General features: G+C 39.4%; 1 protein-coding gene across 1 annotated transcript in view; it reads left to right on the top strand.

Annotated features, from left to right (window-relative positions):
• adamts17 (ADAM metallopeptidase with thrombospondin type 1 motif, 17) overlaps positions 1 to 27,462 on the top strand; it is a 161,950-nt gene that overhangs the window by 88,431 nt on the left and 46,057 nt on the right. The window contains exons 13-16 of the mRNA XM_067400968.1: positions 2,675 to 2,844; positions 4,339 to 4,466; positions 8,909 to 9,029; positions 24,715 to 24,795. Of these exons, the coding sequence (XP_067257069.1) occupies positions 2,675 to 2,844; positions 4,339 to 4,466; positions 8,909 to 9,029; positions 24,715 to 24,795 (500 nt within the window). The remainder of the gene's footprint in view (positions 1 to 2,674; positions 2,845 to 4,338; positions 4,467 to 8,908; positions 9,030 to 24,714; positions 24,796 to 27,462) is intronic.

The raw sequence follows: 27,462 nt of genomic DNA, 5'->3' as shown, positions 1-27,462 counted from the left end.
TCATTACCCTGTTAGATTCTATGGTTACTTATAATTATCAGCTTTGTCTTATTTAGTTCATTGTTATCTCCAACTTATATACTCCTTGTTCAGTCCTTTGTAGGTTATTGTCTTTTTGTAATGTGTTTATCTCCTGCCTATCCTCCTACATTTATTATTAAAGGGTTAAATTAAAAAAAATGAAATTTATGTCATTAATTACTCACCCTCATGTTGTTCCACACCCGTAAGACCTTTGTTCATCTTCAGAACACAAATTAATATATTTTGATGAAATGCGAGAGGTCTTTTTATCCTCTATTGAAAGCAACGAAATTACCACATTCAAGGTCTAGAAAACGAGTAAAAACTTTGTTAAAATAGTCAATGTGACTGCAGTGGTTCAACCTTAATATTATGAAGTGACAAGAATACTTTTTGTGTGCAAAAACATAACAAAAATAATGACTTTATTCAACAAATTCATCTCTCCCCTGTCATTTTACTAAGCTATTTACATTGTAGAGCTTACGTGTTTACGTCCGAACGGCGGCTTCGTTGCTTTCAATAGAGAATAAAAAAGCTCTCGGATTGCATCAAAATACCTTAATTTGTCTTCTGAAGATGAACAAAGGTCTTACAGGTGTGGATGACATGAGGGCGAGTAATTAATGACTTTTATAAATAAAAATTCAATAAATGAATTTTCATTTTTGGGTGAACTAACCCTTTAAAGTAAATTTTGAATATTCCTATTTTGTGCATGTTGCCTACTGCACTAACACGTTAAAGAATAACCGACCCTTAAAATGAGTAAAAGGAAGAAAAAACATGGACTCACCAGTGTTGCGTATCCTCCTACTTGAGCAGAGGCCTTTGGTGGAGTACTTAGGTGCTCCTGCACAATGATTCCCATCTCCTCATCTGTGACAGCCACAGAATCCGTCCCAGAGCCAGAGCTGGCTAACATCAGAGTCCCGGAGTCTTCGCACACTATTCAGCCCATCCCAGAGCCAGGAGCGGACCTCTGCTTTATAGATTTGTGGTTTGTGGTTCCAGTTCCATCCCGAGTCCTCACCCTTGAATATTTGCATTTTTCGCCAGTCCCATCCGGAAATCTGCTCCCTCCGACATTCCTGCCTGACTTCTTGTTTGCATCTCCTCCTCTGGTTACAACTAGTCCTCTGGCTCTATCAGCTCTGCTGGTGTTGTCCAGCATCTCGGCTCTGCCCCCACCGTTAGCTCCGTGCATCTCTTCAGCTCCACCTCGGGCTTCCCCTCCACCAGCTTGGCGTGAGGCTGAGTCATCCGGGCTCCCACGTCCCTCCTGATCAACCTTGGTTGATTGTTGCTCAACTTCCACCACGGACTTCCACGACTCTGGCTGCGCCTTGACCCTCTACCCCTTTGGCTCCACCGGGCTCCTCCCTTTCTCCGGTTTCCCCATCGCCCTTGCTTGCTCCATTGTTGCCCTAGTCAGCCTAGTCCCCATCTTCGCCTTGGTCCTGAGAGCCAGCAGCTCCGTCTTGGGCTTCTGGGCTGTGGATGTTGCCCTGGGCCCTCGGCCTGTCTGCTTTACATGTTCCTCAAGGCACCCTGGTTCTGCCTCCATCGATCGGTCCCTCGGTTCCGCCCAGCCCTTCAGCCAAAGGTCCATCCCGTCTCCTCCCACCGTCGGCTCCACCATGGTGTCTCTCACTGCCTCCTGCTCCTGGTCCTTGTCCATCACTAGCTCTGCACCTTCCTCCAGAGCCCCCTCCTTCCCTCCACCCTTGAACTATCTGTTACGGCGTGAGAATGTGCCTTCTGGGAGGGGGGAGTACTGTTAGGTTTCCACAAAAATATCTATAAGATAAGCAGCACATCTGTTTTCAACATTGATAATAATAAGAAATGTTTCTTGAGCAGCAAATCATCATATTAGAATGATTTCTGAAGGATCATGTGACACTGAAGACTGGAGTAATGATGCTGAAAATTCAACTTTGCATCACAGGAGTAAATTAGATTATAAAATATATTCAAATAGAAAGCAGTAATTTTAAATATTCAAAATATTAATGTTTTACTGTAGTGCCGATGAAATAAATGCAGCATTATTGAGCATAAGGGTCTTTCAAAAACAAACAAAAATCTTATCGACCCCAAACTTTTGAATGATGTGTAAATGGTCTGTTCATAAAGCGGGCAGAATTAAATGTAGAAGTTTAATCATTCAGGTTTAAAGCTTTAAAACAAAGCCTAACTAGAAAGAGATATCTGTACAGTTCTGCCTGGCAAACTCATTTAAATGAGAGGCAGGTTGAGAAATAAGATGTTTGGAGAGACTCACAGAGAAAATGGGACAGATTGAATGATGGAACATGATGGAGACTGTGAGAGTGTGAGGAGACATGTTACTGAACAGGTTTTAGACTGTTATGTTGTCAGATGTCATCATTAAAGCCAGTGAAACATGCTGTAATGAAGGTTTATGGGTCCTCAAGATCGACAAGTTCAAGGAAAAACCTTCCTTCAGTCATTTTTAGACTTAGCTCTGTTATGGAGTGACTGCCTCTCCTCATATCACTTCTTCTCAATCATCGCCTTACATATAGGATAATGATCTTTATATTATGTCTTTTTAGGTTAGAATTCATGTTTAGGTCATAGAACAGTATGTATAACTGTATTTCTTGTGGTGCTGGTTTTGCAGGCCCGGTCCAAGAGGGAAGTACTGTCAGAAGGCCAGCGTGGAGCACAAAGTATGCGAGGGGCCGCCTTGTTCAAAGGGTCTGCCCACGTTTAGAGACCAGCAGTGTAAGTCTCATGACCGCCAGGCTAGTAAGAAGAAAAACCAGATGTGGTCAGCTGTGATCGACGATGGTAAGACTAAAAATATACCTATAGTAGATTATTTATCCATGTAATTATAATCAATATACAGTCCTGAAGTCTAAGACCACAACAATACCTAGATTTTCCTTGAGATTTAGAGGTCTCTTGCCTCTGTATCTCTTTGTTCTGTACTATACTATCCTCTTTTTATGGTAGAAATGCACATATACAGTAGTTACATATACATTTACATTCATTCACTTAGCATATATCCATTTTTGGTTTGTTTATAGAGATCTCAGCACCAGGAGATCAGAGCAGTTTAGCCTCAGTGCGAGAAAGTGACCAATCTGTCTGATCTCGATTAAAAACAGCACTTATGTAATTTCACACTGTGAGCTCTTGTCAAGGACACGTTCACTTGATTACCAGGCAGCTTATGAGCAACAGGGTGAATGTTATACCCTGTTAGAGTCCAAATTCATTTCTGAAAGTCTTTGACCCATTCTTGTTGTTTCAGCGCTCTCACTGTCACTCCTAATCATCCTAACAGTCCTGTCATCTTTTCAGCTTGTTTATTTTTTAATGTGTCAGAAATGACTCTAAATAGCCTAAGCTTGGTTCAAGGCTGAATCATGCAAACTTGTTTCACCCATATTTGTTTTTTTATGCTTGATCTGGCTCTGATTTAATTGTTTGTCCAAGGGTAGAATTTTTACAGCTGTCCACCAAATGTCAGATTTTTCTCCATCCATCCATCCATCCATCCATCCATCCATCCATCCATCCATCCATCCATCCATCCATCCATCCATCCATCCATCCATCCATCCATCCATCCATCCATCCAATCCATCCATCCATCCATCCATCCATCCATCCAGAGATGTTGCTTTGGTTATATGAAATAAAATGTTACTAACTGAAATATAATATGTTTAAATTGATGTACTAAAACTAAAAGAAATATTTTTAGTAAGAAAAAATCAGTCTATCTATTTATCTATCTGTAAAAGTTGTTCAATATGTTAGATTGACAGACCCCATCAAACATCCTCCTGCGCACCTGAAATGCCTCCACTCAATGACGAAAGGAATAAAACAGCAGCACTCAAAGCGCTTTCTCTATTTTCTCTCACACTGGTACAAACACAGGCTCTCCAAACTCTGATCACTCAAGGGTCACTTACAGACATTCACTCTATCAGTACAAGCCCTGGAACTTTCATCTTCTACAGACTAAAGGAGCACGAGGCAGCTATTAAATCACAACACGTCAATCAGAAACAGGCTTGTGATCTTCTTAAGTAGACTCCTCAGAACATATGCACCAAATAATACCGTGAGTGCACTTCATGTGTTCCAGTTGAAAATACAAAAGTGTAATCCTCCTTCAGCTTCGAAGCTCAATTTACTGTCAGAGCGGATCCAATAAAACTCATTCAAAAGGAAATTTGTGAATAATCCCCCACATTAAATATGATGCATGTACATGCAAGGCATATTTATAGATATGTATGTGTGTATGCTTTTATTTCCCAGAAAAGCCGTGCGCTCTGTACTGTACTCCCATTGGCAGTGATGCACCGGTACTAGTGGCCGAACGTGTGCAGGACGGGACGCCATGTGGACCTTATGAGAGCGACCTGTGTGTGAGCGGAAAATGTCAGGTGTGTATTCACGAGACTTTTAAAGTCTTTTATGCTCACCAAGGCTGCATTTATTAAAAAATACAGTAAAAACAGTAATATTGTCAAATATTATATAGAATATAGAATATTTTCTTTTTTAATAAAATGTAATTTATTCCCATGATGGCAAAGCTGAATTTTCAGCATCATTACTCCAGTCTTCAGTGTCTCATGATCCTCCAGAAATCATTCTGATATGATGATTTTTGCTCAAGAAACATTTCTTACTATTATCAATGTTGAAAATAGTTATTCTGCATCATATTTTTATGTAGAAACAAGATTTTTTGATGAATAGAAAGTTCAAAAGATAATTTATTTGAAATATAAATCTTTTGTAACATTATAAATGTCTTTACTGTCACTTTTCATTTCATTTCAAATCACTTTAAAGCAGTGGTTCCCAACCTTTTTTACGCCAAGGCCCAGCTCCTCTCTGAATCAACACTGCACGTCCCCCCCCCCCCCATTTTTTTTAATTCTCAAAAACAACCCCACGTTATTAGTTCTTTAAAGAAGAAACTCAAGATAGATTTAAACCTTTAGTTATTTTTGCAAACATACCTTGCAGACATTCTTTACAACTTAAAAGTACTTACTTTGCTCAGTAATACAGTAACTTAAATAAGCACAAGTCAACCTGCCATACCAAACAAGACCACAGGGAGATACCAAAGAACTGAATTTAAAAACTATGCGGCTCCATTCAAAATGATTGACATATAACACATATGACACCACTGATCCTCTTAAACTTCTCCAAAACACGCTTGTTCGGCGAGCATCCGTTATAAAACACTTACAGTACATTGATTTGGACAACTAAGCGAATATATTGCACTGTGTTCATGCAGAAATACGATATTATAGCGATCAGTGAGTCGAGAGCGCAAATGTGCTGTTTGTTTGCACATCAATAATTGCGACCTTGCGCATGCCTTGTGAACGACTGCTGTATGTCACTGTAATCGTCTTTACTTTCATTACTATCGTCATCCATCAAAACCTTTTTAGCGACACAGGTTTTCTTTTTCCAACTGAGAGAGTTTGCGTTTTCAGCAGCACGATGAGAAACGACCTGGGCTGAACCGAAACAATCACAGAATACGTACGAGAGAGGTGGTACCTTGTTTTAAATGTATTTTTTTTTATTAATTTAATGTAATGTATTAAATGTAACATATTAATAATTAAATTAAAGAATTATAGTAATATATTTAAATGAATTTTAATTTATCTTGCCTATCACCTGGAGGACCACAGGTTGGGAACCACTGCTTTAAAGGGTTAGTTCACCCAAAAATTAAAATTCTGTCATTAATTACTCTCCCTCATGTCGTCCCACACCCATAAGACCGTCATTCATCATCGGAAGACAAATTAAGATATTTTTGACAAAATCCGATGGCTCAGTGAGGCCTCTATTGACAGCAAGTTAATTTACACTTTCAAACACTCAGAAAGGTACTAAAGTTATTTTTAAAACAATTCATGTGACTACAGTGGTTCAACCTTAATGTTATGAAGCGACAAGAATACTTCTTGTGCACCAAAAAAACAAAATAACGACTTTATTCAACAATTTCTAGTGATGGCCGATTTCAAAACACTGCTTCATGAAGCTTCGCAGCTTTACAAATCTTTTGTTTCGAATTAGTGGTTCGGAGCGTGTATCAAACTGCCAAAGTCATCTGAACCATTGAAATTTCGAAACACTTATGATGTAACGAAGCCTCGTGCATTGAAATCACATGACTTTGGCACTCCGAACCACTAATTCAGGACATCAATCTCATAACATTAAGGTTGAACCACTGTACTCACATGAACTGTTTAAAATATGTCTTTAGTAGCTTTCTGGGTGTTTGAAAGTGTAAATTAACTTGCTGTCAAAAGAGGCCTCACTGAGCCATCGGATTTTGTCAAAAATATCTTAATTTTGTGTTCCGAAGATGAACAAAGGATTTTTTGGATATTCCAAAGAATATGGTCTTTTTCTGGTTAGAATCCCAAGTGCCGATCCATACAGTCTAACACCGCATCTACAGTTGCACTTGTTTTTGCATTCAAAACTTGGATATAAGGAGATTGATATGACGAGGGATTTTTGCATAAAAAGACAGTTATTGAATTTGGTGATCAGAGCTCTACTTCCTTTTCACTAGAACAGTTTAAAAGATCTATTGATTGAATAAAGATGAGGGTGAGATCATACCTCACCAGTTCATTTTCTGCGTCAATCCTATTCTACAGTGATTTACAGTAAAACATTGCATAAGAATCTTTGATTAAGTTTGATGTCATTTAATTGTAAAAACATTTTATCAAGTAGAAAGACTCATGAATGAGTGAGTTTAAGTAGGCGAGAAAAGAATGAACGAGTTGGACGGAGAAAGTTGTGCAGACAGTAAAAGACACATAGTTTAGTCGCACAGCTTAGTTACGAGCGCTGTTTCTACAGTCAACCACAGTTTTGCTCAATGACCACTAGTAAGAGCACAAGACTGAAAGGAGGTCACAGTCTCCAAGCCGCCTCCACTAATAGAAAGCAGGACTGAAAAGAAAAAAAAAAAAAAAAAAACAGGTCAAAGTGTCTGGAAGTGATTTTACTGTATGCACTATAACAAACATACACACGTGTGATACACACTGTAAGTGAGTGAAGGGATTCATCAGGCCTGAACATTGACTACATCCCTTCATGCTATAATATAAACAACGCTTGGCCTGAGCAAATTCAGGGTCAGTTCCTGTCCTGGTTTGTGCTGACCACAATCCCAGAACTGCTGTTTTGGGGATAGTGCTCATATTCACGGTCTGAATGTAACTCTTGTGTCAGAAACATCCAGAGGGAGTGAACAGATGATCAGCGCCAGGAACCTCTGGTGAAAATGCGATTTCAGTGACCTTTTCTTATTTGTTTATTCGATTCTACTTCGTTCAGACTATTAAGGGAGCCAATTAAGAACAAAATCACTAACAGAGATGACATGAATTTCATGAAAGCAGGACATTACTTACACACACATACACACACACACACACACACACACACACACACACACACACACACACACACACACACACACACACACACACACACACACACACACACACACACACACAAAGATTCTTTCAGCGCATTTAATGTAACACCCTAGTTTTTTTATTGTTGTCAAAAGTTGTTTTTCTGGTGTATACTGATTTATAGTGTTTCTTAACCAGAAAAGATTCCAGTTTGTCCACACTAAAAATGGGGCGTGACATGATGCAATCGATCATATATTACAACCAATCAGAACGGTTCTCACTGTTTGCATGCTATGTCATTCCTGAAGTGAAATGAAGAATGATTTCCTGTGAATCCAGATAATACAGCAGTTACACCAGCGGTGATTGCCACAGAAAATTTACTAATGACATTTTCAGCAGGAAATTACTTTAGGTTTTTGAAATTATTCGTTAAAGATTGACATGATATGTTGGTGCTTTTGGTTTTGTTGCGTTTGAAGATATCCAACCATTTGAGCTATTATATTTTTATGGTACTTTATGTTGTGCCAAAGAAATCAAAAGTATATTGTGGCTCAACACTGATGTGTTAACGCTAGGCAACAACTAGCTTTGCTTGATATTTTAGCACAATGAATGGACTTACTGAATGGAGAAATAAAATGAGTGATATTTTGACTCTTTGTAAACTGTTTTCTTTCTTGTAGATCTCAGTTTTTTTTAAAGAAGCTTCTTTTCATACAATGACACTTGATAGTGACCATGTCAATCAAGCTCCAAAACGACATCACAAGTAGAGCATCTTTGATTCCAGATGCTATTTATTTTCTTAAAAAGGACCTATTATGCCCTATTACATCTTGATTTTGTTTTTAGGGTCTACTAGAATAGGTCTTCATGCTTGAATGTTCAAAAAACACCTTATTTTTCACATATTTCACATTGCAGCTCCTCTCTTCCCAGTCTGTCAGTAACGCACTGTTTAGTTCCTGTCTCTATGAACCCCCTCCTTCTGAAAAGAGCAATGTGCTCTGATTGGTCGGCTGGACCAGCGTGTTGTGATTGGTCAACTGCTTCGAGCGTGTTTCAGAATATGTCATGCCCTTTATCATAACCCTGAGTTTCAACACACTACTAATGCAGCTCAACCAGGCCTCGCCCCTTTTTTTACATATGCCTTGGGCGGGAATTATTTAAATGAGGAATATTGTGACGTATACATTCCTGGAAGAGAACTCAAGACTACAATGGAGGTGATTTTCAGGGAGTTCAGAAATGATCTTTTTTATGCTTTCCTCTTAATAAGATAAAAGCAAGAGGCCATTCAAGAGTCAGTAATTTACATTTTTGTAACTCATGAATCATGAAATAGAAATTGATTTATTATTCTTTCCCTCTGCCTCCTTCAGAAAATCGGCTGTGATGGCATCATTGGTTCATCTGCGAAAGAAGATCGATGCGGCGTCTGCAACGGTGATGGCAAATCCTGTAGGATCATCAAAGGAGACTTCAACCACTCCAAAGGGATGGGTGAGTCAGAGGAGAATCATAGAATCATTTATGTTCATCTGACATTAAAAACAAACTTAAAGCAGCTCTCAGTCTCGCTGTAGTGCATCATCAGGCCTGCTGGTGCTCAACACAACGGGTCTTGTAGACTAAATTATACAAGAGGCTCAGCCTCTCTTGCCTCCTCTGACGGACCAACATTGCAGTTTCTGTGTAGTTGTCTTTAGTTTAGAGTAGTGAGTGTGGGCATATTGAAATGAAAAGGTTAGTTCATCCAGAAATGAAAATTCTGTCATTAATTACTCACCCTCATGTCGTTCCACACACGTAAGGCTTTTGCTCATCTTCAGAACACAAATGAAGATCTTTTTAATGAAATCTTAGAGATTTCCCTCCATAGACAGCTACACAACTCACACTTCGATGCTTCAAACAGATCATAAAGGGATTGTAAAACTAGTCCATATGAATTGAGTGGTTTAGTCCAAATTTTCTAAAGAGACTCGATCGCTTTATATGATGAACAGATTGAATTTAGGCTTTTATTCACATATAAACATTGATCAGCAAACATACACAGAAGCTCAACCAAACATGCTTGACGCGTGAGAACAAACCTCTTGCAACCTCATTGGTTCTTGCAGAAGCTCAAATGTCCTGCGTAACATTTAAGAATGAACCTCAAGCTCAAACGTTGAGTACACCCCTCACATTTTTGTAAATATTTTATTATATCTCTTCATGTGACAACACTGAAGAAATGACACTTTGCTACAATTTAAAATAGTGTGTGTACAGCTTGTATAACAGTGTAAATTTGCTGGCCCTTCAAAATAACTCAACATATGTCTGAACCGCTGGCCACAAAAGTGAGTACGCCGCTAAGTGAAAATATCCGAATTGAGCCCACCGTGCTGCAGCCAGTTTCAGGCTCTTGGCAATCTTCTTATAGCCTACGCCATCTTTATGTAGAGTACAATTATTTTTTTCGGATCCTCAGAGAGTTCTTTGCCATGAGGTGCCATGTTGAACTTCCAGTGACCAGTATGAGAGAGCCTTGTAACACTAACGAGTCACATGACACCAGGGAGAGAAAATGGCTAATTGGGCGCAATTTGGACTTTTTCACTTAGGGGTGTACTCACTTTTGTGGCCAGCGGTTTAGACATTAATGGCTGTGTGTTGAGTTATTTTGAGGGGACAGCAAATTTACACTGTTATACAAGCTGTACACTCACTACTTTACATTGTAGTGTCATTTCTTCAGTGTTCTTCATTTACAAAAATGTGAGGAGTGTACTCACTTCTGTGAGATACTGTATGGATTCGTTTTACGATCTCTTAATGAACTTTTTGAAGCATCAAAGTGGTAGTTGCGTAGCTGAACTAAAAGATCTTCATTTGTGTTCTGAAGATGAACGAAGGTCTTAGGGGTGTGGAACGACATGAGGGTGAGTAATTAATGACAGAATTTTTTATTTTTGGGTGAACTAACCCATTAACAAAGAACCACAGCAATTATTCTCTTCCATTGACCATGTTGGTTTTGTGTCTCTCAGCCACTCATAGCCTTTGTAAGAAGGTTTCTACGTGTGTGATGTCGAAACCCAGAGCTGTTCTCAAGTGTTTCTCATGTAAGATGCATGGTTTGATGTGTGTGTGTTTGTGTGCTCAATCAGGTTGTTTTGATACAGACTATTCTATAGGATTAACACTCAAATGCTCTTGAATCATTATATAACACACCTTTATACTGTGAGAATTGATGTCCTGGTTAATTTCAATACAATATACAGTACTGTTCAAAAGTTTGTGATCAGTACATTTTTTATTATATTTATGAAAGAAGATTATTTACATTGAAATTTTAAATTTGTTTTAGTTAAAAATAACAATTTTTTCAATTGAAATAAATCTTAAAGTGTTAGTTCACCAAAAAAAATAAAATTCTGTCATTAATTACTCACCCTCATGTTGTTTCACACCCGTAAGACCTTTGTTCATCTTCGCAACACAAATTAAGATATTTTTGATGAAATCCGAGAGCTTTCTGACCTCCCTATAGACAGCAGCGTCATAACCAATTTCAAAGCCCATAAAAGGTAGTAAAGACATTGTTAAAGGTGCCCTAGAATTAAAACTTGTATTTACCTCGGCATAGTTGAATAACAAGAGTTCAGTACATGGAAATGACATACAGTGAGTCTCAAACACCATTGTTTCCTCAGTAACAGCCGGGATCATTTATATGCACTCCCCCAATATTTGCATATGCCAGCTCATGTTCAAGGCATTAAACAAGGGCAGCCAGTAACGTCTGGATCTGTGCACAGCTGAATCATCAGACTAGGTAAGCAAGCAAGGAAAACAGCGAAAAATGGCAGATGGACCAATAATAACTGACATGATCCATGATATTTTTAGTGATATTTGTAAATTGTCTTTCTAAATGTTTCATTAGCATGTTGCTAATATACTGTTAAATGTTTAAAGTTATCATCGTTTCTTACTGTATTCATGGAGACAAGACTGTCGTTATTTTCATTTTTAAACACTTGCAGTCTGTATAATTCATAAACACAACTTCATTCTTTATAAATCTCTCCAACAGTGTGTAATGTTAGCTTTAGCCATGGAGCATAGCCTCAAACTAATTCAGAATCAAATGTAAACATCCAAATACCATACTTACGCGATTAGACACGTTGCATGAGGAACACTTAAAGATCCATTTTGAGGGTTATATTAGCTGTATGAACTTTGTTTATGCTGTTTAAGGCCAGCGCGAGCTCTGGGGGTGGGGAGCACGAGAATTTAAAGGGGCCGCAGCCTGAATCCACGCATATTAGGCAGTTAAAAAAATGAATAAAAAAAAATCTATGGGGTATTCTTCAAAGACACATTCAGGGGACACCTTAGACTTATATTACATCTTTTGAAAACACGTTCTACGACACCTTTAAAATAGTCTATGTGACTTCAGTGGTTCAACCTTAATGTTATGAAGCAAAAAAAAACTCTCTTCCCTGTCAGTCTTGTTTTTTTAGGTATTGTTTTTTACCTAACAGATAATACAATTCAAAGTTTGTCAAGTCAAACTTCCCTCTTCTGTTTAATATGACATTTTTTTATTTAAATGACCTGCTCAAAGGTCTGTTTCTGTGAATGATTTGACATTCCAAATGAGGTTAAAACTTTTTGTCATTCCAAATTCTTTTGCTCTCCCTCATCAGCTGAGTAAGGACTCTTGCTCGCTCATGGGTTATCTGTTATTCACTGGATTCAGTCCGGATGACTCCAAGGTCACCACGTGCCTCCCAAAACTGCTTTAATGCCAAATGTCCCAATGGTCTCCAGCTGTTCTAGCTTCAGGCCATCATCATCCTGTTCACTGCTGAATGTGGGAATACGTATGTATGCCCAGCCCTACAGGGAATGAGTCAGGACAAAACTAAGGACTTTATACTTTGCCAGCAGTGCCAAATAAATAGACTTCTTTGTCTAAATCTGCTTGCACACAGCACAGTTCTTGCTGTCTAAGACACATTTTAGGGACTAAATCAGAAGTCTTGTTTTTTAGCATTCCCATCTTATTATGATCATGTCGAAATTAGTTCACAGTGCACAAATTCCCTCTTTTTACAAAGGCTTTCTTGGCTTTGTAGATGTCAATAAGGATGTGACGTGAATAGATGGAGTAAAATGGCCTGTCAGTGCAGTCAGTCTTGACTAGAGTTTTAGCTAATGTGTGCATCGTACAGACATGAAAGACAGTTGCCCCTGATTTCACAGACAAGGCTTAAGCTAGTCCTAGACTAAAATGCATGTTTGAGCTGTTTCAACTGAAAGCAACTTGTACTGACATATCTTAAAATATGCCAGTGTTATTGTTTTGTCTCAGGATGCACATCAGTAATGTTTTTTTTTTTCTAGGGTACATTTATAAAAGCTACTTAAATACCCTAATTGAACTAAGGCCTAATCCTGGCTTAGTCTAAGACTTGTCTGTGAAAACGGGCCTTGATGTTGTACAGTCTGCTTTGACTGAAGATCTCATGCAATCTGACAAGAAAAAAAAGGACAGAAAATGATCAAACAGTTTCAGGCATTTCAGGAGACAAATTGACCAATTTCATTCATTGGCAAGAGCCACATAAAAATAATTCTAATTTCATTGTTTTGGTCTTTTAAATAAGTTTTTAAATGAATCTTTTGGGCTTTGGAAACCAGTTCTCACTGTTTAAAGTTGTGTTTTAGTGGATATTCAAGAGCAGTCATGAGAGGATTTTACTCCTATAGAGAGATCTGACTTGGTCTTCTTCCACTTTCACATTTAACCACATGCTTAGCAGCCTTGCTATTGGAAATATTTTTCCCATCCATTTTATCCATATGTACACTAATGTTCAAAAGTGACCAAAAGTGACAGTAAAGACATTTATAAATTAACATTATTAATAAATATAACATTAACATTATTAATGTCACAAAATGTTTCTATTTCAAATGAATGCTGTTATTTTGAACTTTCTGTTCATCAAAGAAAAAGTGGAAAAAAATCCTGAAAAAAAAAAATCACGATTTCCACAAAAATGTGAAGCAGCACAACTGTTTTCAGCACTGAAAATAAAAAGAAATGTTTCTTTAATGGAATGATTTCTGAAGGATCATGTGACACTGAAGACTGGAGTAATGATGCTGAAAATTCAGCTTTGATCACAGGAATAAATTACACTTTACATCATATATTTTATTGTAATTTGTAATTAAAGTTTACATTGTTTTGGCTTTTAATGTATTTTTGAGAAAATCAATGCAACCTTAATGAGCATAAGAGACATTCAATGTTTATTAAGTTTATTAAAATAGATATATATTTAATTTATTTAAAAAAATTCAGACTTTCCTAAGTTTGAGTTAGGAAACAATTGCATCATTCTTTATTGGAGTGTGATAGTTACTGATTAAAATGAATAAAAATGAATGTGACTGACTTTTGGCTTCTGAAGAATCACAAGTAATCATAACTTCAGAGGTCATGATAAGTCTGTATTGAAACATTTACATTTAGCTTAATTGGCAGAAATGTGTTTGAGTTTCTCTCAGTGCCTCAGCTTGGTAAAATCATCTGAAAAGAAGCAGATGTTTAGTTTAACATTATGGTTAAAAATGAGGGGTTGGTAAGATTTTTTATGTTTATGAAATTAGTCTCTTATGCTCACCAATTAATCATTAATTTGATCGAAAATACAGTAAAAACAGTAATCAGTTTTATCAGTATAAACAGTTATCAATAATGAAATCTGTCATGAGACTGCTCCGAGACATGAAGTTTGAGGATCCAAACGCAGCATCAAAGACAAGTCATTTCACTCGGCGGCCATCTTTGCAACGCCTCTTGGGCATCCTGGGCAATCTCTTTGAATGGGGAAACATCAAATTCTCCAAAACTGTTCGCCAACCTTACGATTAAATTTCATATTTGAAATCAACAATGAAATCTAACAACAACTGGCTCATAAATTTAGTTTCTAAACTGGATCAAGCTAATGCGCATGCGCAAACATAAATGTGCGTCTCTTCGGAGGCGCGCGTCTGACTGTTTCTATAGAAACCGGTGATTCTAACGGCCACTGAAGTGACGTGAAGACTTTACCAGTCGGCGATTGGCTCTTATTTAGAAGGCGGGATTTATTCCGCCATATTGCGCGTTACATTTTCTCCCATTCAAAACTATATGAGTGACACGTCTTGTGTTATTCTATAGTCTTTGGCAGTATTTATTGAAAGTATAATCCACAATCGAAGCCCAAAAACAGGCAAAACCAAAAATCCAAACATATACCAGGTGGAAAGGTCTATATGTTTGGTATATATGAATCCATAAAAACAGCAACACAAAGTCAAAACCAGGGAACAGATAATCAAAGGACCAATCAGGGCCTGTGTACACCTGGTCACTTCATGCGTTTTCTCTGATCGGATAGTTATCCAATCATGAAAAGATCAGGTCTAAATGCCTTCCGAAATGCATTCGAGACGGATGTAAATCCGATCACTCAAACCACTTCAGGGGTTGGTCTGGGATGCATTCCAGTCAAAACTGAACTGGTCTAAATGCATCTGGTTGCACATATTTAAATTTAACTCCTCCCAAAAATACTAAGAAATAAACACATAAGAGCGTGTTATAGGCTAAATAACATGTTATAGACAGATATGACAGCGCTACTCTATCATGCATAGCCACAGATGAGCAGCTGAATATCTCTTCAGCAAGACAATGCACAAAAAGCCACAAATCAAATGTAAATGCAATCGTTTTTATAAATCAGATAGCTATCCAATCAGAGAAAAAGCATGAAGTGACCAGGTGTAAACAGGCCCTCAGAAATGCAGTAGTGACACATACAAGACTTCACAATGAATGCCAGAATGAACCAGGCTTATATAGGCAGGGACTGACAAGGTAATGAGAACCAGCTGAGAACAATCAGGGATTTTGAGACTCGGCAGTGAGTTCTGGGAAGTGTAGTTCGTGAGGGAATATCATGTCTGGGGTCAAGTGCCCTCTGGTGGCTATTAAAGGAAACTCCAGCTGATGACCATGACAAAAACAGTTGTGCTGCTTAAAGGGGCTCTATGTAGGAATGACACCCAGTGTTCAAAATAGGTACTGCAGTCCAGATTCAAAATATTGTTTGGCCCGCCCCCATGTTCAAAGACGCGGGTTGCCAGCAATAAGAGGGAGCGCAATTCACAATGAAAGCTGAGAAGACTTAAACACTTAAGCTGATGAGTTGATTTATCTGTTTTAATATGCTGTTGTTCATAGAGATATTTAGATGCATTCAGAGGCTTTTTAGGTCGGGTAGAATCTGCGATTCTCTGACCCAGTTTGTTTGTTGGTTTCCATGGTTGCAATACACTGTGTTTTCCGCCAACTGGCCACCTGTGATGTCTAAATACTATTGGATAAACTGGCAGCACACGGACCAAAACAAAGACAGACATTCCGACACGGAGCGCACATTTTCAAAGTAGAATAACTGGCTGTAGCATTGCTTTTCTGAGAAACAAGTAGGTGAACTTGGCATGTTTCCTAAAAATCTGCAAACATATTGGGGTATTTTTATGCTTTATTAAAGTAAAAATCTTACATAGAGCCCCTATAATATTTTTGTGTAAAGTGATGTTTTTTTTTTTTGTTTTTTTTTTCAGGATTATTTGATGTAAACAAAGTAAAAAAACATTTGTTGGATATAGAATTCTTTTGTAGCAATATCATTTTAATGCATCCTTGCTCAGTAAAAAGTATTAATTTATTAAAAATAATAATCCAAAACTTCGGAAAGGTAGTGTATGCCCAGTTAGAAGCATCAGACTCTCATTCGTATATAATGTGCAAAATTGTTGACTGTTGTTGAATACTTGCTGAGGCTTTGAAGGAGTAATTCACCCAGAAATGAAAATACTGGCATCATTTACTCACCCTTTATGTTGTTCCAACATATGACTTTCTTTCTTTCTTTTTCTCTTTCTCTTTCTCTTTCTCTTTCTTTCTTTCTTTCTTTCTTTCTTTCTTTCTTTCTTTCTTTCTTTCTTTCTTTCTTTCTTTCTTTCTTTCTTTCTTTCTTTCTTTCTTTCTTTCTTTTTCTTTCATACTGTAAAAACGAAAAATAGAAGTCAGGCAGAATCCAAGAGCTTCTGTTGTCCATAAAATGAAAGTGGATGATGATTTGTACTGAAAGCTCCTTAAATGTCATAAAAACACAAACAAGTAAAAAATATTCTCATCTTTGGGTGAACTGTTCCTTTTCAAAATCTATAGACATCACTGGTACAGTTATGTTCCCTGACAAATTTGACATCTTCCAGGAGAGACCAATAAACGTTCGGCAGAAAAGCTTTCCTACATCTATATTCTCAATTTTCATAGTTTGAGACATTGTTTACTTTCTATAACAAAACCAAATATAAACTAAATCCTGAAAGTCCGACAGTTTTTTAAGATCCTCCAGATGTGGTGGCATGTGGATGAGTGTGTGTTTTTGATCTGGGTTTGGTGTGTTTTATGCTAATCTGGTGGTTTTGGGTGTTTTAACAGGGGGTGGTGGTCTTTTCTGTGTGGACTGATAACTGCATGTTTGTGATCATGCCAGGAGGAATATGATGAGTTTAAGGTTACGTTCACACTGTCAGTTTTTGGGATTGACAACTGCATTTACTTACAGATGTGAGTCTCGAAAAGCCCCATTCACACCGCAACTTAGTAGCACCTCGAATACTGTCTGTATGAATGTGAACAGGGAGTCAAACCCGTATTCTCTTACGAGTAACCATGATCATATTCACAACAGAGAACAAAGTAATATCATAGATGGCGGCATCCATAAAGCTGAAAAGTCTTATTACTTTTGACACGACAAGAGTCCAACTGAGCTCCAACTTCATCAGTCAAATCTTCATTAACCAACAGCAGATTTTATATCTGGGTGGAGAGCGGATCATTTGAGTCGCTAATAAAATAATAATAAAATAATTAAAATAATAAAATAATACTCCAGTAAAAGTATTAAAGGATCAGTTCACTTCAGAATTAAAATATCCTAATAATTTACTCACCCCCATGCCATCCTAGATGTTCATGTGTTTCTTTCTTCAGTCGAAAATAAATTAAGGGTTTTGAGGAAAACATTCCAGGATTTTTCATCATATAGTGGACTTCACCAAGGAGTTGAAGGTCCAAATGTCAATTTCAGTGCAGCTTCAAAGGGCTCTACGCAATCCCAGATCAGGAATAAGCTTCTTATCTCGCAAAACGATCAGTCATTTTCTAAAAAAAAAAAAGAAATTTATATCCTTTTTGACCACAAATACTCATCTTGCACTGCTCTGCTATGCACCACACATTACGTAATCGCATTTGAAATGTCATGTATGACTCCATCTCATTTTCCTACTTCAAAATCGTCTGACATTGTTGTTTTACCTTTTTTTGTAAAGGGCGTTTGACTTAGTCTTTGCATGTTCACTTTATCGACACTGGATCCGTACTCCACCTATACGTCACACGTGACCTTTCCGACGTGATTACGTCATGTGTGGCGAGCATTTGTGGTTAAAAACTATATAAATTTTTTTATTTTATTGTTTTTTTTAGAAAATGGCTGATTGTTTGACCCTTATTCCTCATCTGGGATCGTGTAGAGCTTTTTTGAAGCTGCACTGAAACTGACATTTTGACCTTCAACCTGTTGGTAAAACAGAAAAATTCAGAAATGTTTTCCTCACATACCTTAATTTCTTTTTGACTGAAGAAAGAAAGACATAAACATCTTGGATGACATGGGGGTAGGGTTGTAACAATACACTCATGTTACAATCATAACATTGTAAAAAGAACGCTATGCAAACCTACTAGTTTTATATCATTTGAAACTGCTACGACAGCGGGGAAGATGCACGGGCATTAATTTGTGTTATTTTAACGTTATGTTTAGTTTTTACCTAAAGCCTACTCTGTTCAGAGGGTAGTATACAAATGGTAATCTACAGATAATATACACACTCAAGCTCTGAGGATCTCCCGTTCTTGCCAAATTTTTAGCCAGACTTGTGAATTCAGTGAATTGACCCTTCGCAAAGACCCGCCTTCGCAAAGTTACTGTTGTTACTGTTTGTCCGACAAGCCATGTCACGCCACACAAAGTGAAAAATACATTGCGGAGCAAAGAGGATACTGACAACACGTCGACAGACAAGACAAACCAGGTTAGTTGTGATATAAAACAAAGTCCCAGCTTTCAAACTGTGTAGTTTTTAAAGAAATTCAAACAATTGTGTCTCTTTGATGTGTCGTGACAGACTGCTGTAGCGCCTCAGCTCAAGAGGCTCGTGAACCGATCATCTCTTCCTACTAGTTCATTTCACGAGTTCACACTTACAAATAAGTCAGGTAAATTAATTGGTAAACATATTTGGCGTGCTGTCCGGGGAGAGGGCTCCGAGCTCGGTAATCGGCCCGAACACAGAGTACCCCCCCCCCCTTTTAGATTATATGAAGTAATCCAGAGAGTGTGAGGAGACGGGGTGGTGGAGGGATTCTGGAAACTGTCGAGGATCCTTGGGTGAGTTTGACTGTGATTATATACAGGCCTGAACTCATGCCGATTGGGTAGATACGTTGATTACAGATTGTTGACAGCTGGTTGAGATGATGTAATGATTAAGATGATGTAATGATTGGGTATCTTATTTGACTTGTTCCTCCTGAACTACGTTTATAAAACATCATTTCACGACTTCACACTTACAAATAAGTCAGGTAAATTAATTGATAAACATATTTGGCGTGCTGTCTGGGGAGAGGGCTCCGAGCTCGGTAATCGGCCCGAACACAGAGTACCCCCCCAAAAATGCAAAATGTTGGCTACGGACAGCAGCCGGGAACTGTAACCCCCCAAAAATATAGAAATAAGGCTGATGTTTGCAAGGAGAAAGCTGTCTGCCGGATCGGGAGGGTTCTATCTGATGGGAGTTCAATACTCACAGCGAACCAATGAATATAAACCTCTTCGACCGGAAAACTAAGATAAGATGTTTAGATGTTTTGGCTGGGGCCGTCTGCAGCATCCGACGGGAGTTCAATACTCTCAGCGATCGGATGGGTAAAACCCCACCAGCCAGAACATTGAGAAGGAATGGCTTCCGACGGGAGTTCGTTACTTGCGGCGACTAGAAGGGTAGCTTCAGCTGAGGGGGCCCCTTTAGGTGTCCGACAGGAGTTCAATACTCACTGCGATTGGACGGGTAAGCCCCAGCTGATGGTGGGGAGGACGTTTAGTAATTGGGGGGCTCTTGCGGCATCCGACGGGAGTTCAATACTCACTGCGATCGGACGGGTAAGCCCCTGTTGGCATGGGGTGAATGTTTAGTTATTTCAGATTGGGAGGGTTCTAGCAGCATCCAACGGGAGTTCAATACTCACTGCGATTGGACAGGTAAGCCCCCCCCGCTGATGGTGGGTTGGATGTTTAGTCATTTTAGATTGGAGGCTCGTGTGGTGTCCGACGGGAGTTCAATACTCACTGCGATCAGACGGGTAAGCCACGGTTGGCACGGGGTGAATGTTTAGTCATTTTAGATTGGGAGGGTTCTAGCGGCGTCCGACGGGAGTTCAATACTCGCTGCGATCGGACGGGTAAGCCCCCCCCGCTGGCAGAGGGGTTAATGTCTGGTAAGGGCTCTTGTGGCGTCCGACGGGAGTTCAATACTCGCAGCAATCGGACGGGTAAGCCCCTGCTGGCAGTGAGGTAAACGTTTAATTATTTTAGATTGGTAAGCGCTCTAGCAACGTCCGACGGGAGTTCAATACTCGCTGCGAATGGACGGGTAAGCCCCTGATGGCATAAACGCAAAACGTTTAGCTATTTTCAACTGAGAGGGCTTTTGCGCAGTCCGACGGGAGTTCAATACTCGCAGCGATCGGACGGATAAGCCCAGCCATAGTTGAACGAGAATAGAAAATGTATACCGTTTCTGAGGCTTATGGGAGCTCAATACTCATGGTGTCAGATTGAAGTTTGACTGATTTGACTGGGTGGTTTGAATCATCTGTTTAGAGGGTTAGTTTGAAGACCGGGAGATTTTTTGCAACATTGGATGAGGGCGAGTTTGGGCAGAGCTGGGCTCCTGCGGGAACTGTGGTGACATCACTGCTGCGGCAGTGGAGAAATTAGCCAGAAGAACTGATCTGCGGGAGCCGAGGCAACATCACTGCTGCGGCAGTGGAGAAATTAGCCAGAAGAACTGATCTCTAGGAGCCGAAGTGACATCACTGCTGCGACAGTGGAGAGAAAAAGCCAGAGAAACTGAGCCCCTGTGGGAGCCAAGGTGACATCACTGCTGCGGCAGTGGAGAAATTAGCCAGAAGAAATGATCTGCGGGAGCCGAGGGGACATCACTGCTGTGGCAGTGGAGAGAAGGGCCAGAAGAATTGAGCTCCTGCGGGAGCCGAGGCGACATCGCTGCACTGGCAATGAGATCATTCCCATTTTATTGGAATGATGGTATTAGTTGAGTTTGATATGGCTTGTGGGTATGTGTGAGAATATGAGCTGGAGCTGAAAACCTAGCTGATTAGCGTTTGTTAGGCTTCTTTAATGTGGAAACAGTTTGATGTAGTTCTTAAAAGCTTCTTATGACCAGTGACCAAGTGTTTGAATCCGATGCTGGGAAAGGCCTTATTGAGCAGCTGTGGTTGTTGCTCCTATGGGGAACGAATTACTGGAAAAGTGGTCTGCTGGGAGCTTGGAGGTTCTTAATGCTGTTTACATGATATACATAAATTAATGTTGAGAAGAGAAAATCAGGAAAGGCAGGCTGGAGGAATGGCTGGGACCGAGGCCGCTTGCAGAGGCAGCCTCATGCTTGGGCTGGCCCCTGGAACCTAGGGAGGAACAAGAAGTGTAGAAAAGAGGGAAGCTGGGAGTCCAACAAGGCCTCTGGGCCTGTTCTGCTAGCGGAGGCAACCTCACGCTTGGGTCAGTCCCTGGAGCCTGGGGAGGAACAAGAAGTGTAGAAAAGAGGGAAGCTGGGAGTCCAATAAGGCCTCTGGGCCTGCGCCGCTAGCGGAGGCAACCTCACGCTTGGGTCAGTCCCTGGAGCCTGGGGAGGAACAAGAAGTGTAGAAAAGAGGGAAGCTGGGAGTCCAATAAGGCCTCTGGGCCTGCGCCGCTAGCGGAGGCAACCTCACGCTTGGGTCAGTCCCTGGAGCCTGGGGAGGAACAAGAAGTGTAGAAAAGAGGGAAGCTGGGGAGTAAAATATGGCATCTGGGCCTGCGCCGCTAGCGGAGGCAGCCTCACGCTAAGGTCTGTGGTTGAGCTGTAGACCAAAGACAAAAAGAGAGTTTGAGACTGATGACCGGGCCTGCGCTATTAGCGGAGGCATCCTCACGCTAACATCTACAGGCCACAGACAATGGATAATGTAAGAGACGGTGGGATGAAATGGCTGAAACAGCGGAGCTTGCTCTGCTAGCGGAGGCATCCTCACGCTAAGAGGGAAGGCATTCGCCAAGAGGGCGAAGAGAGCTGTATGTGGTGTGGCACCTGGGAAACTGCGGTGTATGGCTAGGCGGAGGGAGGAGGAGAGAATCTGGGGCCCAGCCCAGGCCCGCTGCTGCTGTAGCCTGATGCCGGTCTTCTAGTGCATGAATCGAAGAAGCAAGAGAGAGATGAAAAAGCGACCTGCGGGATTATGCGCATCATGAAGATAGCTGAGCAAAGATAGCAGTTACGGTTTAGAACAGTTTGGACCATCTATGAAGATGGGAACAAATAAATAAAAAAAAATATATGATATATGAGCCACTGTTTGCAAGGAAGCGGCACAGTAATTTATAACGGCAAGTCACAGAAACAATCCCCCGATCAACATTGATCCAGATGGAATGACTGAAAATTCAGGAAAGAAGACGAGAAGGATTTAAACTGTGCTTCTTGCGGGGTTGAGCCGGTGGAGTGGAGAGTGTGAGCCGGCTGGGAACTGGATCTGCGCTGCGGCGCGGCTCCGGGTTTACTGAAGGCCTGCTGCGGCGGCCTGGCGCTGGAAGTAGGCCCGTTCCGTCGCGGCAAGAGGCGGCATTGCCCGAGACTCGAGCTTGGTGCTCGGCTGCCTTATTGTCATTTTTCTATGACAGTAATGATTGAATGGGCCAGAGTAGGGATATCGCGGATGATTCGGACGTGGTGACAGGCCTCGGCGTTTTGGCATGCAGGGACCCGTTTGTTTGGGCTGACGCTCCTCCGAAATAATGCCGTTGGATTGGAGAAAAACTGTTCTTAATGCCAGAGGATTGTGGCAAAGATTCCTCGAGGATGAAAGATTCTTCATAGGACGCGACTTCGGACATGATAGCAACTTAGGGCGGCACCAAATGCTGGGAACTGTCCTTGGGTGAGTTTGACTGTGATTATATACAGGCTTGAACTCATGCCGATTGGGTAGATACGTTGATTACAGATTGTTGACAGCTGGTTGAGATGATGTAATGATTAAGATGATGTAATGATTGGGTATCTTATTTGACTTGTTCCTCCTGAACTACGTTTAAAAAACATCATTTATAGCATCAAATAAACATGAATGAACATGAGAATGAATGTTGTTTCAAATACATCAATATACACAATTTTTCAAGTTTAACTCTACCGAGGTTAATCTTCTAACTCCTGACTGCTTTGTCGGACAAAATGGCGGATTCTGCGTTCTGATTGGTTAGATCGCTTGTCAATCAAACTCCCGGCGAAGGGTCAATTGTTAACTGGAGACTTGCTCTGACTGGATCATTTGAATCAATAAGATGTTGACTCAAGAACAGATCCAGTCGGATCAGTCTGATTCAGGAATGAATCATTCTGTGCGATTTGCAAACCGATTTATTGAAAAGAATCGTCTCGTTCAAGAATCGGACACCGCTATCAGATCTGCTTTCCAAGAATGCGGTTGTGAGTCCTGAAAATTTACATGCGAGAGTTCGGTTCTAGAATGCGGTTGTCTGTAAATACTGTAAATAACTGAATTGTGTTTGAACGTAACCGTATTAATGACTCAACCGTATTCTGCAGTTGTGTGAACGTGGCCTAAAACAGGTTCGGTGCAAAGTGTGGGGCAGTAAATGAAAACAAAACTTTACAGTAATCATTTTTAGACTATCATCCAAACTGCAGGTCAAATCATCCCAGTCAGGGTCAAACTAATCTCGCCCTGTTTCACAAAGACCCCTGTGACTGTGAGGACTTGCTGTCAAAGGTCTCTTCTTTAAATGAGCTGAACTGATGGCAATTACTCGTATACACATGAGCATCAGCCATTTGTGTGCAGTTATCTCCTCTCTTTCAGGGTCCTTTCCTTCTGCTCAGTGTAGTGATGTATCTAAGGATGTGGTTTAGCATAAGTTTCTGAATGTGGCCACAGTGTGTGTGTATAAACAGTAAAGCAGATTTGTTTTATCATTACTGCCCAGACACTTTGTGTCACTCTGGTGTTTAGAAGGGGAATTGTGTGTGTGTGTACGTCAGAGGAAAATGCTCTGGTTCCAATCAGAGTTGACCAAAGCATCTGACACAGCACATATGTATGTGTGTGTATATATATATATATATATATATATAGAGAGAGAGAGAGAGAGAGAGAGAGAGAGAGAGAGAGAGAGAGAGAGAGAGAGAGAGAGAGAGAGAGAGAGAGAGAGAGAGAGAGAGAGAGAGAGAGAGAGAGAGAGAGTTAAATAAACTAAAGCCATACAAATTAAACTTAAAATAATAATGTTACTTAAAATATTTTTTAACTTATTTTATTTCATCTGTTTATCTTGATTAAACTTAAACTTAATCAGTATTAAAACTTAAAAACACTTATTTAAAAGAAATGTAAAATAAAATATGTATCAAATAACTAATTATGCTTTATAACTTAACATAACAAAAATTATTCACCATTTGATTGAAATGATTTACGATTGAGACTTATTGTAATCATTTGGAATGGTCTGCTCTGATTGGCCAGGAAAATAAACACATGACTTGGTTCACACTCATATTTGCATACGTTTATAGAAATATGCACCTGTGCACCAGTGTGAAATCTCGCTCGCTCGTTTCATTTCCACTCTTGTTTCTCCCCTTATTTCTTTCTCTCCCAAAGGTTACATTGAGGCAGCTGTCATTCCAGTGGGAGCTCGACGAATCAAAGTTGTGGAAGACAAGCCATCCCATAGCTTTCTGGGTAATTACTCAACCTGTTGCCATAACAACTGGTCTTCCAAATGGCCACACAATAGATCTCAGAGAGACTGGACCAGCTCGATAATGGCTGTAGATAGGAACTACGCCAGGTGTTGTCTCTTATGCTACGTTATGACAAATGACGCTTCTCTGCTGACAAGCTGCTTGTCACATTAGGATGAAACTCACAGTAAGGACGTATAACACGGATTCTCTTTATGCCGCTCGAAACCGGAGTGAGGGTTTTTGTGAGTGAATGTCATAGAAAACATGTCTGGGTCATTTTTCATAAAAAAAAAGAAAAAGATTTTTTACAATGTGACATTAGTTTAATGAGAATTAAGCACATTTATACACCAAATTCTAATTACTTTTACTATATTTTATATAATAAAATCGCAATATATATGTATATTGATATATATTTCACTTTGCACTTTCTTATTATTTCTGCAATACTGCAATACTGTTGCAGATTTTTATAGCATAAAATATAAATTAATAGTTTTAATATAAGATAATTATTAATTTAGTTTTTTTCCCACATTACAGTAATAAGAATTACATTTTTGTAAATGTAAAAATAATCATAATTATCTATTTTTTTTTTCTTTTTATTTTGGGGTGAAATATGCCAGACATATTCTTAACTTTCGTGAGATTCACTCTTGTATTTAGTGAAACCCTCTTGAGAGAATGTTATAAATCTTGTGAAACTTAATTAAGACTTTATTTGTCCAGCTGGCCCACAATTGATGAGCATATTCATTGTAATTTAATTTATTTTAATGAGTCAGGGGTTTTTGAAAAGACGCCTTCAACTTTCAAAATGAATGTGCCTGGTCGTCCAACTTCACAGACATAATGCTGACAGATTATAATAATGCTTCACTCTTCATATTCTCAAATAAACATCCCTTCTCCCAAAGGTCAGGATCACATGACTGCCTGGGTTGACGTTATTAAAAATGCCCACAGTCTTAGATCATATAGACTAAGTTTCATAACATTATGAAGTTTAGTTCTATAGTTCTTTAGTTCAATTTTGTTCTATAATGCCTTTCACCTAACTTGGCAGGATTCATTCTGTAATTCATCCGCAGGGAGATGTAAACATTTGTTTAGTTTGGGTCTGGTTGGCCATCTTTTGTTAGAGAACAGAAGAAATATATATATATATATATATATATATATATATATATATATATATATATATATATATATATATATATATATATATATATATATATATATATATATATATATATATATATATATATATAATTATAATCCAGCCAGAAAGCTTGAAGTGACATGAAGGTGAACCCCTCCCATTGAGCTCAGCGCAGATGCTCTCCAAAACAAACCAGGTTATGCTTTCATTGCAGCAGACTGTGGGCAATCTGCTTCAAAACAATAATGCACTCGTATATGTGAATAAAAATAGGATGAATGTGAGGTAATGATGGAAGAATTCTATGCAATAGCTCATTCGACACAAAGTTTAAATGCATGAATGGTGAGAATGTGTTTGAGCTGCATTATAAAAAGGAAAAATTGCTCTGGATTCTGGACTGTGTAAAGGCAGAGATGTATTGGATAAAATTGCTATAGAATATATTGCAATTCCCACCATTACCAGATATGAAGTGTACCTTTTAATTGTGCTATACCTGTACATCAGTGGTCTTCAACAGGCCTATTTTGTGTTAAAGAGGCCATATTATGCCCTTTTACTTGATTTTGTTTTTGGCATCTACTAGAATAGATTTTCATGCTTGAATGTTTAAAAAACACATTATTTTTTCTACATATTTTACATTGTTGCAGAGGCACCTCTCTTCCCAGTCTGTCATTAATGCCCTGGGATGAATTTCCCAAAAGCATCTTTAATCAATTATGGTTATTAACAAATTAACCTAATATTAATGAGATTTAAATGAGACCAAAATTAATTGGCTCTGATTGGTCGTCTGGACCAGTGTGTTGTGATTGGTCAACTGCTACGAATGTCATGCCCCTTACCATTACCGTAAGTTTCAACACACAACTAAAGCAACTCAAACAGGCCGTGTTTGTTTGTGATGTGTTTGTTACCGGAAGAATACTCAAGACTACAATGGAGGTGTTTCAGGGAGTTAAAAAACTGAAAATGCACTCTAAAAAATACTGGGTTAAAAACACCCCAAGTTGGATTGAAAATGGACCAACCCAGTGATTGAGTTGTTTTAACCCAGCGGTTGAGTTAAATGTTTAGAAGAATATATACATATATCTCAGGGGCGTTTCCTCCGAGTAGGCAAGGGAGGCAGTGCCTCCTCAAAAAATAGGATGAGAAAATAATCCATATTACATATAAAACAAAACAAATATTACAAATTATGACATTAAAAAGAGCGCAAGTGACGCGTATTTCTTAAGGAACGCTGCCAAACAGCGACTCCCGCAGGTAAAGTTCACAGAGGAGTCATGCTTTACAGTCTATGGAGGCATGCCTCCCTTTCCTATCATAGGAAACCATATAAAATCATCAGACCCCCGGCGTGCGGTGGGTTTTGTGGGGGGTAGTTGAGAATGAATGGGGGAAAGTCACGTGAGAGGAGGCAATGTCTCCATCGCGCTATCATTGGATGTAATTGGTTATGATTGGATATGATTGGTTTGTGCG

Source organism: Chanodichthys erythropterus, chromosome 11 (genome assembly GCF_024489055.1).
Source record: "Chanodichthys erythropterus isolate Z2021 chromosome 11, ASM2448905v1, whole genome shotgun sequence".
Classification (NCBI taxonomy): Eukaryota; Metazoa; Chordata; class Actinopteri; order Cypriniformes; family Xenocyprididae; genus Chanodichthys; species Chanodichthys erythropterus.
This window is presented reverse-complemented; position numbering and strand designations above follow the sequence as displayed.